Source organism: Eublepharis macularius, chromosome 6 (genome assembly GCF_028583425.1).
Source record: "Eublepharis macularius isolate TG4126 chromosome 6, MPM_Emac_v1.0, whole genome shotgun sequence".
In the NCBI taxonomy this organism is placed as follows: Eukaryota; Metazoa; Chordata; class Lepidosauria; order Squamata; family Eublepharidae; genus Eublepharis; species Eublepharis macularius.
This window is the reverse complement of record NC_072795.1, coordinates 126237310-126251067: the sequence shown is the minus strand read 5'-3', so window position 1 is coordinate 126251067 and position 13758 is coordinate 126237310. Positions and strand designations below refer to the sequence as shown.

General features: G+C 41.6%; 1 protein-coding gene across 1 annotated transcript in view; it reads left to right on the top strand.

The window, feature by feature from the left end:
- Positions 1 to 1158: 1158 nt before the first annotated feature.
- The window catches only part of TM9SF3 (transmembrane 9 superfamily member 3), a 45032-nt gene continuing 32432 nt past the window's right edge, over positions 1159 to 13758 (top strand). The window contains exon 1 of the mRNA XM_054982868.1: positions 1159 to 1287. Coding sequence (XP_054838843.1) covers positions 1210 to 1287 — 78 coding nt within the window. The 5' untranslated portion in view covers positions 1159 to 1209. The remainder of the gene's footprint in view (positions 1288 to 13758) is intronic.

Genomic DNA, 13758 nt, shown 5'->3' with positions numbered 1-13758 from the left:
CCAGCCTCCAGGTAGTGGCTGGAGATCTCCCAGAATTACAACTAGTGTCTAGGCCACAGAGATCAGTTCACCTGGAGAAAATAGCTCCTCGGGGGTGGGGGGTGGGGGGGTGGAGGATTCTATGGAATTATGCCATGTCAAGGTCCTTTCCCTCCCCAAACCCCACTTTCTCCAGGTTTCATCCCCCAGATCTCCAGGAATTTCCCAACTTGGAGCTGGCAACCCTGTGTAGCTATCATTTATTTATTTGTGTCATTTATAGTCTGCCATTCTCACTGAGACTCAAGCCGGATTACATAGTGTGAGATTAGTACAATCAATGTCTAGGTAGGGTTACCAGCCTCTAGGTAGTGGCTGGACATCTCCTGGAATTACAACTGATTTTCAGGTGACAGAGATTTATTCACCTGGAGAAAATGGCTGCTTTTGCAGGGTAGACTATATGGCATTATACCATTCTGAGGCCCCTCCACTCCCCAAACCCCACCCTCTCCAGGCTCTACCCCCAAAAAAATCCCCAGGAATTTCCCAGCCTGGACCTGGCATCCCTAAGTCTAGGCTATTTCCATAAACAATGCCATAGGTTTACAAAGATATAGCATGAGCAAGAATCCAGTACAAAGATGAAGAAATGCTGAAACAGAGCACAAGTAATTCTGGGATTAACATTAGACATCGAATGCGGTAGCTATCGTTTATTTATTTGCATCATTTATAGCCCGCCTTTCTCACTGACTCAAGGCGGATTACATAGTGCGAAATTAGTACAGTCGCCGTCAAGGAACAATGCCATACGGTAAATAAAGACAAGTTTGCAAAGACCTAGCATTAGCAAGAATCCAATACAAAGTTGAAGAAATGCTGAAACAGAGCATAAGCAATTCTAGGACTAAGCGTAAAAGAGAGAAGGCAGCACTTTACTGAACTGCTGCAAGAATCCAGGCGCCGGTGAGAATTCCGCGCCCGACAGCCGACCTTTAGACGCCGCCAGGGGCCACCGGCACCCCCGCGAGTCCGAGCCCAGCCTCTGCCCACCCGTCCGCCGGCGTCACTGCACCGCGCCCCTCCTTCCGCCCTGCGACGTTCGCGGCATTTTGGCCCGCGCCGGCCGCCGTAAGGAGCGGCGGTTCCGGCGTGCGCCCGGATGACGTGGCGGGAACGGCGGAAGCGGCGCCTCCTTTTCCTCGGCGGCGGCGGGTGGCGACGGGGATGGCGCCGGCCGGGCTCGTGTGGTGCGTGGCGGCCTTGCTGGTGGCGCGCGGCCGGGCCGACGAGCACGAGCACACGGTGAGGGCCGCGGAGGGTGGGCCGGGCCTGAGGGGCGGGCCCTGGGCCTGTCAGGGCCTCGCGCGTCTTCCAGCCCCGAGGGCCGGGGCGGAATTCTGGCTGGGGCGGGTGGGCGCCTGGGGCCTGCCTCGAGCGGGCCGGCCCCGCAGCCCCGACGGGGTGAGCCTTCGGCGGCGCATGCCGTCGAGCCCCGGCCCGCGTAACTGTGCCCGGCAGTGGCGCTTGGAACTTCCCCGGCGGCCGCTTTTCGGGAACGAGTTGCTGGGGCTTGGGTGAAATCTGGATTCAAGTCTCCGCAATGAAGCTTGCTGGGTGACCTTGGTCCAGTCGGGCTGTCTTCGTTCTCGCCTACCTCACGGGGTGGTTGTGAGGATAAATTAGGAGAAAGGGGTATGTGATGATGTACGCTTAGAGGAAGCTTTCCATGGTCATAGATCCAGAGGATCTCGCATCTGACGAAGAGGATTGTGTTTCTCGAAAGCTTTATGCTACAGTAAAGTTGTTTAGTCTTAAAGGTGCTACTGGACTCTTTTCGATTTTCCTAGATCTAGATCCAGAGGAGTTAGCCATGTTAGTCAGTAGTAGCAAAATAGAAAAGAGTCCAGTAGCACCTTTAAGACTAACCAACTTTACTGTAGCATAAGCTTTTAAAAATCACAGATCTCTCTGTCAGATGCAAATCAGATTGCATCTGACGAAGAGAACTGTGATTCTTGAAAGCTTATGCTACAGTAAAGTTGGTTAGTCTTAAGGGTGCTACTGGACTCTTCTGTTTTGCTTAGAGGAAGGGGGGTTAAAATCTCCTGGCAAAATAAGCCTGAAGAGCAGCACCCGCTAATAAATGCAGGCGCTTTGCTGGAAAGCGTTTCACTTAACGTTCCTCCGACTTGCAAGGTATAATAGCCATACTGAATAAGTAAACTGAGTAAGTAAACAGAGAGCCACGTCTATTAGTAATGACTGCTGAAAGCAACGTATTAATACTTATAGCTGACTTACAAGTAGGCCAGTGATTCTTTGCATTACCGCTGGGGAGCTTATTGAGAGGCAGCAGGATGTAATCACCATGTGATTTTTGTTATGGTCAGGTCTTGGACCCCTGTCCTGGATATGTACTGTGTAGTTTTGGTTGTGCTGTCGTTCAAATACAGTCTTATCTTTAAATTATAGGAAGAGCCCTCTGTGCAAGTACAGAATGGTCCAGAGGATCAACTTACTAACCTTATTCATCTTGCAAAAGGAGTAAAACAAGGTTGTTTATTGGCCGCCATGCTTTTTACTTTTTATGTGAACGATATGGTTCCCCTTATTAAAAAAGCATGCCTATTGTGCACCCATATTAGCAGGACAGGAATTACCTGTGCTACTATATGCAGATAATACAGTCTTATTATTGAAATCAGCTGTAGGCCTCTGGAAAACAATCAATGCCTTTACTAAGTACTGCAAACAAGAGGGGCTCTTGGTAAACTAAAACAAATGGAAAGTTATGGTTTGTTTTAAAAAGTTAGACCACAGCCAGAAAATATGGAAAATTGAAGTTGTTGAAATCAAACTAATGGCCCAATATAAATACCTGGGAGTGCCTTTTAGCCAAAAATTAGCTTAGAAATCACATTTCAAACTACCTAGGGCTATAGCTAGACCAAACTCAAATGCTTTCTCATTAGGTTTTATTTTTCAATGGGTGAACAGTATATTCCGATAGCCATCAGAGCTTTTAATGCAAATTCAGGAGACTTGGGTCACATTAAAGACCAACACAATTTTAATCCAGTTTATGTGAACTACTGTTCACTTCTGCATAAATGCCTAAGTAGTGAAGTTACATTGCTGAAAGCATAGTGGCTTGTATAAGCCTTGCTTAGAGAATTCGTGGTTATGATGAGATCTGAATCAAGGACTTCATTGTTTACATTCTTAGCCTCTGTGTGTGGTGCAGACGAAGGCAGCCTAGTGGGTTTATGGAAAAGCTAAGATGGTCCAGGAGAGTTACATAGCTGAACATCTTCACTTCCTGTTGTGCTGCACCAGTTGAGCACACACATGAATACTTGCTTAGGAAGATCATTGGTATGTCAAAGTTACTATTGCCTACTCTGACTGGCAGTGGCTCTCTAGGGTCTTTCACTTCAGCTGCTACCGGACACTTTTACCTGGAGATACCAAAAATCGAACCTGGGAGTTTGTGTATATGCAAAGCAAATGCAGTGTCATGGCTAGGGTCTTATAACCACACCCCAGTGACTTCAGCACTAGTGGCTTTAGTATTTGTATAGCCTCAGCTATGTGTTTGGGGCTTTGTAGAGTAATATCTGTAAAAGAGAGGTCCCTGCTTTGAGGAACTTACAATCTAACTTTCCACAGAAGGGAATTAGCAGGGATGGAAAGAGGAAAAGTAAGTGGGCAGTTGGTAATTAGAGACGAATGTATGCTTATATTTACTCTATGTTTCCATTGGGGGTTAAGAGTTTGGGTTGCAGGGGCAAGAAGCCAAATCACTTCAAGAACTAACATGGCATGCAAATGTCCAAGCGGCGTCTGCAGCTCATAGTGCTGTTCAGCAACTTTGGATGGTGTGCCAGACTTTCCTGTCGCAGACTGGATCTGCAAGAACTGATCACATCTAATCAGCATTGAAACAGATTCACTGCTTAATCTGTTCTCTTAAAGCTTGAAGCATTTGATTATGGAATGCAAGGGAGATGGAGGAATCCAGGGGAAAGCCAAACGTACAGCCCATCTGTCAGCGTGATTCATAACATGTTAAGGGATACAGAAAACAGATGAGGAGATGGACTTGGGGAAAGGGAATGAGGTTTGATTTGAGGTTTCATTGAGTTTGAAATAGGAATTGAGGTTTGAGGTTTCATTGAGTTTGAAATAGTGGAGCAGTGGATGGACACTGAAAATGTGTTACTGGGTGGAAGAAATAATTCCAGAGGAGCAGCTGTGTAAGTATACTCTTTTCAGTAAAATAGTAAGTATACACTGAAAACTAACACAGGAACAACATAAGAGCCGGGTGTAGTGGTTAAGAGCGCGGGACTCTAATCTGGATTGATTCCCCACTCCTCCACTTGAAGCCAGCTGGGTGACCTTGGGCTAGTCACAGCTTTCTGGAGCTCTCTCAGCCCCACCCACCTCACAGGGTGTTTTGTTGTGGGGATAATAATGACATACTTTGTAAACTGCTCTGAGTGGGCATTAAGTTGTCCTGAAGGGCGGTATATAAATAAAATGTTGTTGTTATTATGACTTTTGTAATTTAAAACAAATGTTTTCCTGCTTCCAACTTTTAGGAGCTTAGGCAATTTTGTGAGGGACAGATCTGTTGGTGGCTACCAGCCGTGGGGAAGAAAGGGAACCTCCATTTTCAGAGGCAGTGAATCTCCGAATATTAGTGCCAGGAGGTCACATCAGGGGAAGGCCGTGGCCTCTTTGCCCTGTTGTTGGCCTTCCCTGACAACAGATTAGCTGCTTTTTGAGACGGGGTGCTGGATTGATACACCACAGGTCTGATCCAACAGGCCTGCTCTTAGGTTCTTAAAGCAGTGAATTATGTTTAAGTTTGATACGGAAGTATTGCATATATTTAACTTCTCCGCTGCCCTTCACAATGGATACTCGAAGTGTCTTACAGCATCATTCTTCCTTCTTCTATCTTACCCTAATTGCAATGCCCCTCTGAGTTAGGTTAGGATGAGAGTTACTGATCCAAGGTCACCCAGCAAGCTTCAGTGACAGTGGGGATTTGAACCCGGGTCTCTCAGGTCCTGGTCCTAACATTAACCACCTTGCCATGCCAACTTGTGCAAGACTACAGCTGGTGTTGTGCGGAATAATTTTATGTACACTTCGACTGAAATTTCTCAGAAGGGGGGCATTTTTACTAAAGCTTGTCAGATCTCCTATTGTTTTGAGAACTTTGCAAAATCAGGCGTGAACACATTTTTCAGACATCTTTATTTTGAAATTACAATTAGACCCCAAGAATCTTGCTTGGTGGAAAACAGAAGTACAAGATAACACCATGCTATGGATTTATAAAAAGCCCCACCAAGTTTATTTTTAACAGTTTTTAAGTGTCTAATACATAAATATACATGTACAGACAGATATGACCACAAAAAAGAATGTATAATACACACACGTGCATGACCAACGCACGTCCGGTATTCCATGCATTTCAATCACTTCATCAGAGTTGCATTTCACAAGTTGCCTGCACACAGCAAACCTACGACTTCTTAACCTGCTTGTAAATTATTCAGAGCTAGTTAGCTTCTCCTTTCAAGTGGCACAATCGATAACGCCAGAAATCTGCATGTGTTGTTTTTTATAAATCCATAGCATGGTGCTATCTTGTACTTCTAACGCTCACACTGTGGTCCAATTGTTCTGTATTTGGTGGAAAACAGTGGCATTCTCATCTATATTCAGCATGGCTTTTATAGGAATAGTTCATCGTAGATCATGTCGTGTTTCTGGAAATTCAGACCCAGTGTGGTATAGTTGTTAGAGTCTTGCATTAGAATCTTGGAGACTGAGGTCGTGACACCCACTCAGCCATCAAAACTTGCTGGATGACTGTTGACCGCCCAGCCTAACTTACCTCACAGGGTTGTTTTGAGGATAAAATGGAGGAGAATGATGTTGAGCCCCCTTTGGGTCCTCATGGGGAGAAAGGCAGGGTATAAAGGGAATAAATAAATGTGACAGGACATGGTTACTGTAAGCATTTTCTTTATTTGTATTCATTTATAGTCCACTTTTCTCACTGGGACTAGAGGCTGATGCTTGGATTATTGGTTTTCAACCTTGAAGCATGGCTGGCTTGTAGCAGCCTTGCAAAACTGGTCTTCTGGAATTGGTTATTCTTGCTTTGATCAGGATGCAAGCTTTCCACAACAGTGATTTTAACGGCAGTGATTTTTTTCCCCAATCAAAGTATTGAAGTTGGTCTCAGCTATAACTACTGGTAGTTTGTTTTCAGCTCTGTTGTAAGCAATCAACACACACATTTTTTTAAAACAGATTTTATTAAAAAAATTTCAAAGACGTAACAGAAATCCAATTGTTGTAATTTCAATGTTAGCTATACAATCACTTATAAACTATATTTACTATGGATATGCTTAACAGTATCTTCTTTCTTGTTGCTTATTCTAATCAGAAATTAGTTACATATCTATAGCGTTCTATAGATTTTTACTTATGTTATAGATAAGAAGTGATATATTTTAAATGTTCTCTTATTGTTCTCTTCTTGATTAGGTATTTAATATTGACTGGTAATGTGTGTTTATTGGGTATATGTCATTCTTGTGATGAACTCAATAAAGGGCTGCCATTTCTCATTAAAACCTGTTGTTTTGTTGTTTTCAGTCTATCATTGGAGTCCTTCTGTGATCTTTTCCATGATAATCTGATTGCAGATTTTCGTGATCCATTGGTTTATAGTTAGTGTTTCTCTAGCATTCCACTTTACTGTAATCACTGTTTTTGCTGCTACAAGGAGGCTACTGATGAGTTCTTTTCTGATTATAGGAATATTTGTGTATTGCCATAAGTCAATAAAGATTATTGTCGGTTGTAACAGTATTGAATAGTTAGTAATTTTATATATATAATCTAGTACTTCCTTCCAGGTAGTGATTATTTTTTTACATTTCCACCAGCCACCAGCAGCGGACATATGTACACCCATTTCCCCACATTCCCACCAGCGAAGCAGTGAATATTTTGCAGTTATTTTTTGCTAATTTCTTTGGCGTGTAATACCAATGGGTTATGACTTTAAAGGTTTGTAATTTGGTATTTATTATTGATGAGTTAAATATTTTTGATGCCCAAATTTTTTCCCCATTGCTCTGGCATGATTGTTATTTCCCAGTCTTGTTCCCAGTTTGATCGATATGAATGATTTTTTTGTTTTTCCTGCTTGTAAGAGGATAGTATACATCTTGGATATAAGCCCTTTCTGTTTATAATCATCCTATTCTAAATTTTTTTCAAATTCTGTCTTGGGTTTCTTGAGAATATTTGTTAGATATATTTGTGATGCCATATGATTGGTGTAAAGGTATGAAAACCAAGGAATATGTTGAGTAGTCTTCTTTTCCAATTCTGCTTTCGTTAATATTCTTTTATTTGATGATATATCAATCAGGTGTGTTAATTTAGTTTGTTTCCAAAATTTGCTTGTTTGCTGTGTTTTGCCTGGGGGAAACCAGTCTTGCATTATAAATGATGAATAATGGGAGATTTTAGGAAGTAGTATTTCTCTATGAGTGTCCCATGTTTTTAGTATGTCCGCTAAAAAACTATTTTGTCTTATTTTTGGCAATTGGCTTCTTTTGTTATTCCACATTATCTCTTGAATAGTATATGGGCGATATAGTGGGGTTAGCGTTTGAATCCAGTCAAGATTTTTTCCGTTCTGCAGCATCTGTAAAATACTGACCAGTCGAGATGCAATCGCACATGTTTTTAAGTCCGGATAGTTGAAACCCCCTTGAAGGCTTTTCAGTCTTAGGGTGTTAAATGAAATTCTTGATTTCTTGTTATTCCATAGGAATTTATTAAGCATAGCTTGCCATTGTTTTATAATGGCTGATGTTAATATTATTGGGATTGCTCAATAAAGAAATAATATTTTTGGAAGTATAAAATATTTTATAAGATGAAATCTGTCCATCCAGATATATTGATGTTTGTTTCTTTCTGTTAATTCTTGTTTGATTTATTTGATTTTTTGGAAGTGATTATACTTAATTAGTTAGTCTAAATCTGTTGGAATGTTGATGCTAATACTTGATCTTCCCACTGATATTTAAACTTATTGAGCAGTTGTTTTTTGTTTTTGTTGAGATACTTAATGGTAATATACTTGATTTGGATGAATTTATTGTTAGTCCAGTCACTTGTGCAAATACATGTAGTATTTCTTGTAGTTGAGTTAAAGAGCTTTCTTGATTGGTGATGAACATTAACATATCATCTGCAAACTCATTTAATTTGTAAGTTTTTGATGCTATTTTTAATCCTTGTACTTTGTCATTATGTCGGATTGAGATTGCAAGAGGTTCCAGTGCTATTGCAAAAAGTGTGGATGATAGAGGGCATCCCTCTCTTGTTCCTCTTGACAATAAGAACATCTCCGATGACATTCCATTTATCTTTATTTGAGCTGTAGCTTGTGTATAGATCGTTTTTATTGAGTTTATAAACTTTGTTTCAAACCTCATAACCTTTAATAATTCAAGTAAATATGTTGTTTCTAAAGAGTCAAAAGCTTTTTCAATATCAAGTCATAACAATAGTGCTTCAGAACTTTGATGTTTACTAGCTGATATTATGTTGAGTGTTTTATATATATTTTCTGTCAGATCTCTTCCTGGGATAAATCCAGTCTGGTCTTGATGTATGTAGTCCTTAATGAATGAATTTATTCTTGCAGTAATTGAGGTGCAAATTTTGTAATCTCGATTTAGTAACAAAATTGGACGATATGAAGCTGGATCTTTTGGATTTCTTCCTGTAACCATGACGGGAGTTGTTGTCTAAAGTTTAGAAGTGCATACATGCATAAGTTAATGAATGAACAATAATGAATGAATGAACAATACTGTGGATGAATTTCTTATAAAATTCTGGAGGGTACCCATCCAGTCTGGCTGCTTTATTATTTTTCAACTTTTGAATAATTTCTCGTATTTCTTAAAGCATGCAATTTGTACAAAGGTTGTGAACATACTGGAACTGCATTTGAGCAGATCACTGCAGACAAGGTGGACTGATTTAAATCAATGTTTCCGTTATGTAGTTCCCAAGTAAATGAATACTAATTTGTTGCTGTTATAATAAAAACATACTGGTGCAAAACTGAATCATCTTTATTACAGCCTCATAGGAGCTACTGTGACTGTGTCACCAAGTTCAGTTTTAAGAGATTATATATTTGTATTCTGATACAGGTTTTTTATTTTGATTACTGGATGGTGAAGAAGGCAGACCCCAGGCATACTTCACCATTGTCCCAAGCATTAACTAACACAGAGTGAACAGCATTCCTACTAAAATCCTGACAATGCTTATTCCTCCACATCTGTTTGGATAAAGATATATCTATTCCAAATGGTTTAATTGCTCAAATGTTTCATTTTTCCTGATCCATTAAGTAGCTGTCATGATTCTAGAAGCAGACTAATATCTTTCAGTGGTGTCTGAAGAAGGAAGCTCTGATTCTCAAAAGCTCATACCCTAAAAATCTTGTTGGTCTCTAAAGTGCCACTGGACTCAAATCCTGCTTCCATGTTGGGTGGTTAAGCAACGTTATGCCAAGATTTCGGCATTCTTATGTTTTGGATCCTGGGTTTTTTTTTCTTAACTGTGTATGAATTTATAAAACATTGACTGAATCTTATTTTAATAACAAAAGATTAACCAGTAAGGGAAAAATGACCATAAAGTAGAACAGGATTCTAGGTAGTATTTTAGTCTTTAACACAGAAACACATCCTAACCACGACATGTTATATTTGCTCCAATTGTACAGGTCTTTTTTTGGTTTAAATATCACATCCAGGATTTGCTGTATCGTGGTTTCTAAATTGCCTGAGTACTGAGCACCCAAGCATTTGATATTTTCATTTTGCCATGAGGAGTTTTAAAGTAAAACAATATCTGTTTTACCTTCTTTTACTCCCAGCCCCGGCAAAACCAATTTGAAGTTCTATCCACATTTAACTTTAAACCAGGTTATTTGAAAGAGAGACTTATTATAGTAAAAATTTCAAACACAGTTTTTCACTTTAAAAAAATAGTTTTTTAAATCCACCTTGACTGCAAATTTCGGTGGATTTTTATCCATCTGTTCTTCCAAAATAATTAAAGCTAAACTTGCTGACTTGCAGAATCTCCGAAGGATTGCGTTGGTTTGTGCAAAGCATTTAAATAGAAATCAGCTATAAAAGACAAGGTGGCTTCTTTTATAAAGTGGAAATCCTTTCTCAAAGATAAAAATGAGACTCCGCAAACTGACAAAACAAATGTAAATTGATAGACAAGCAGAGGAAGAATTTGAGGAGTAAATTGCTGTATCGGCAGCACCTTAGATAATTTATTTTTAATATATCGGAGGCAGAAAGGTTTTTAGAGGAAACAAGTTTGAAATGATCCCTAAAAGAAGGTAAGGAAACTCTGAAAGAGCTGCTGAGTTTCCATTAGTCTGTGCTGCAGAAGATGTGAGCACAAACAACTAGCTGTGATTGGGCCTGTTGCTGGATTGAAGGGACTCTAGGGGGTTGGTTAAGCTTGCCTGTTGGTTAAATTATGAATACATTCATATGCTTATGCAGGGAGTGATTTTGCCTGGTTTTCCATCCTCTCTGCAGCTTCCTGACCTGTGAGGCTGACGAACCCGTGTATTCATACTCTTTTACCCCTTCTAGTGGCTGGCAGGTTGATTTGTTTTGAAAAAAAGGGTGCATGGGGACATTTTAAATCTCTCATGTTATTTTCTCAGCTTTCTTACTTTTAACAGTCTTTCTCTTCTTGTTTCCGTGGACGCATTCTGTTTTGCCATTTCTGTACTCTTCAAAGTCTGCCTTATGTTGTCTCTGTGTTAGTCCTGTCCCCAAGTGTTCATATCCATTCTAGGATGGCCTTTGGTGGGGATTTTATTCTTGACTTGCTCTCTTTGGGGCACTCATGTGTTAAGGGGTACAGTTGGTTAAGCATTGACGCCCAGAGGAAGATGACATTCTCAGGATTTCTTTCAAATTGAATCAGCAGCACAAATTGTATGACAAGCCTGGTAGTGCAGTTTGGTTCTCTGAAGCGGGTAGCAGGTGCTGTTGTGAGAGTGAACGAATGGCAAACTGCCCCTGCATCTCTCCATCTGCCTGCTGGGCCCCCTTGTTGCTTCAGTGCAGTCCTAGAGAGTGCCATGGCTGTGTGCCTCTGGATTCTTTTGTGCGAGAGCATACACGCCCAGTGATTAGAACTTTATTTATTTACAAGATTTTTACCCCATCTTTCCACGCTCATGGGATCACCAAGGCAGCTAACAAATGTATTCGTGTACTGATTTTAAAGGTTCTTAAGATGAGACATACATCATTAAAAAAAATTAAAGCCAGAGCTTAAAATGAATACAAAAAATAAAAATAACAATTAAACATTGTGGAAGGAGGAGGAATCATTGAGGGAATGCCAAGTGAAACGAAGTCTTCATTTGATGGTGGAAGATGGTGTCAGGACTTGCCAGGTAGAATTCCAAACACTTCACTGTATCACTCAGGTGAAAGAGTTAAAGTTGTTTTTATTAAGGACTAATACCAGTATCAAGCAGCTCAGACAGTAACATTGGCTGGAATGCCTAAAGGTAAGAGAATACAGATAGATATAGGGTGTGACTTTAAATATCAGTACTAGCACCTTGAATTGCACCCAGAAACAAATTGGAAGCCAGTGTAAATGAGCTAAGACTGGAGTGAAGTCCCCACCCCCAATGGGTAAACAGTTCATGAGGAATTTCGGCAGGCAAGGTCTGAGAAGCAGGCCTGGGAAGAAGAGAGGAGGGGAAAGGGAGCTTTGCTTCTCTAAGGTCAAATTCTTAGCTTGGCAGGAACTCAGTATGAGAACATCTCTCCTGTAACGTAGACAATCAGTATCAGCACAGTCAGCACAATAGAAATCAGACTCCACTCTGTATGTACTCAGAAACCCACTTCAGAGACAGAGGCAAGCAAATGCAACAAACACATGACAGATATGCAATGTTATCTGACAGATGGCAACAGAAGGGGACAGGCAAAACTTCTTGTAAAGAGTTCCAGTGTCTTTGGTGCCACTACTGAGAAGGCCTCTTCTGGGTTACTTCCTGCCCGATCTCAGCAGGTGGGGCACCTGAAACAGGGCCTCCAAAGATGACTGGAGTGGTCAGGTGGGTTCATAAGGAAGTAGGTGGTCCTTCAGGTATGTTGGTCCCAAACTATATGGGACTTTAAATATCAGTACTAGCACCTTGAATTGCACCCAGAAACAAATTGGAAGCCAGTGTAAATGAGCTAAGACTGGAGTGATATGATCACTATGACCTACTCCAGTCAGCGTCCTGGCTGCAGCATTTTGCACCAATTGAAGTTTCTAAACTCTTCTCAAGGGCAGGCCGACGTAGAGTGCATTGCAGTAATCTAATCTAGATGTAACCAGGGCAAGTGCCACACTGGCTGGATCTTTCCTGGCCAGGAAAGACTGTAGCTGGCTAACCAGTTGAAGCTGATAAAAGGTACTCCTAGCCACAGCTGCCAGCTGTTTTTCCAGCAGTAAGTCTGACTCCAAGAGCACTCCCAAACTGTTCCATCAAGAGGAGCGCAACACCATCCAGAAAGGGTGACACCTTAAATCCTGAGTCAGACCTTCTGCTCTCCAGTAGCATCTCTGTCTTGGGATTAAGCTTCAGTTTTATTAGCTTGCACGCCTTCCAAAACTGCCATCAGGCATCAGTTTAGGGTTTCTGCAGCCTTCCTGGGATCAGCTGGGAGTGTGAGATAGAGCAGAGCGTCATCTGCATATTGGTGACTGCCCACTCCAAATCTCTGGATGACCTCACTCAGTGGTTTCATATAGGTGTTAAAAAAACATAGGATAGAAATGTGTGGAACTCCACAGACTAAAGGCCAAGAGGTAGCAGGAGTTCCTCAACACCGCCTGCTGAAACCTGCCCTCTAGGTAGGACTGGAACCACCGTAAAACTATGCCTCCCAGTCCCAGTCCAGAAAGGCCAGAAGATGAGAAAGTAGAAGCCAGTTGAGTTAGTGGTCTTTTCTGAGAAGTGTTGTTCATTATTGTGGTACCTGCCCATTCGGATGGCATGTCGCTAGCAGCAGAAAAGGTGTGGGAAGGAGGAGAGTGGAGAGGGCAACCCGAGATGAGAGTAGGCAGCCAGCCCCCCTTCCCCAGCTGTTTGCAAGGCTGCTCTTCATTGGGAATATGTTTTAATGTCAAAGTAGTTGACAGCATGGGGGTTAAAAGTACTAGATGAAGGTGTGGGTGGGCTTTTAAATAAGGAGAAGCAGAATGTGCTTGTGGGGCAGGTTCGGTACCCCTACCACTCTTGACTGCTGAAGGTAGAAGATAAAGTAAAGACTACTCAGGTCTTTATCAGTATTCAGTTTATCTTTTAAGTTAAAGCCAGTTTCTCCGAGCTTGAAGGAAGGCAGGATAAAGATGGATGGATAGATGATATGCAGCAAGAAAGGACAACCATCCTATGGTTACTTTGCTCATCCTGTCCTTTGCAACCCATGGCAAATAGGCAGGGCTTTTTTTCAGTGGGAACGCGGAGGAACGGAGTTCTGGCACCGCTTTAAAATGGTCACATGGCCGGTGGCCCCGCCCCCTGATCTCCAGACAGAGGGGAGTTTAGATTGCCGTCCATGCCGCTGAGCAGAGCGGAGGGCA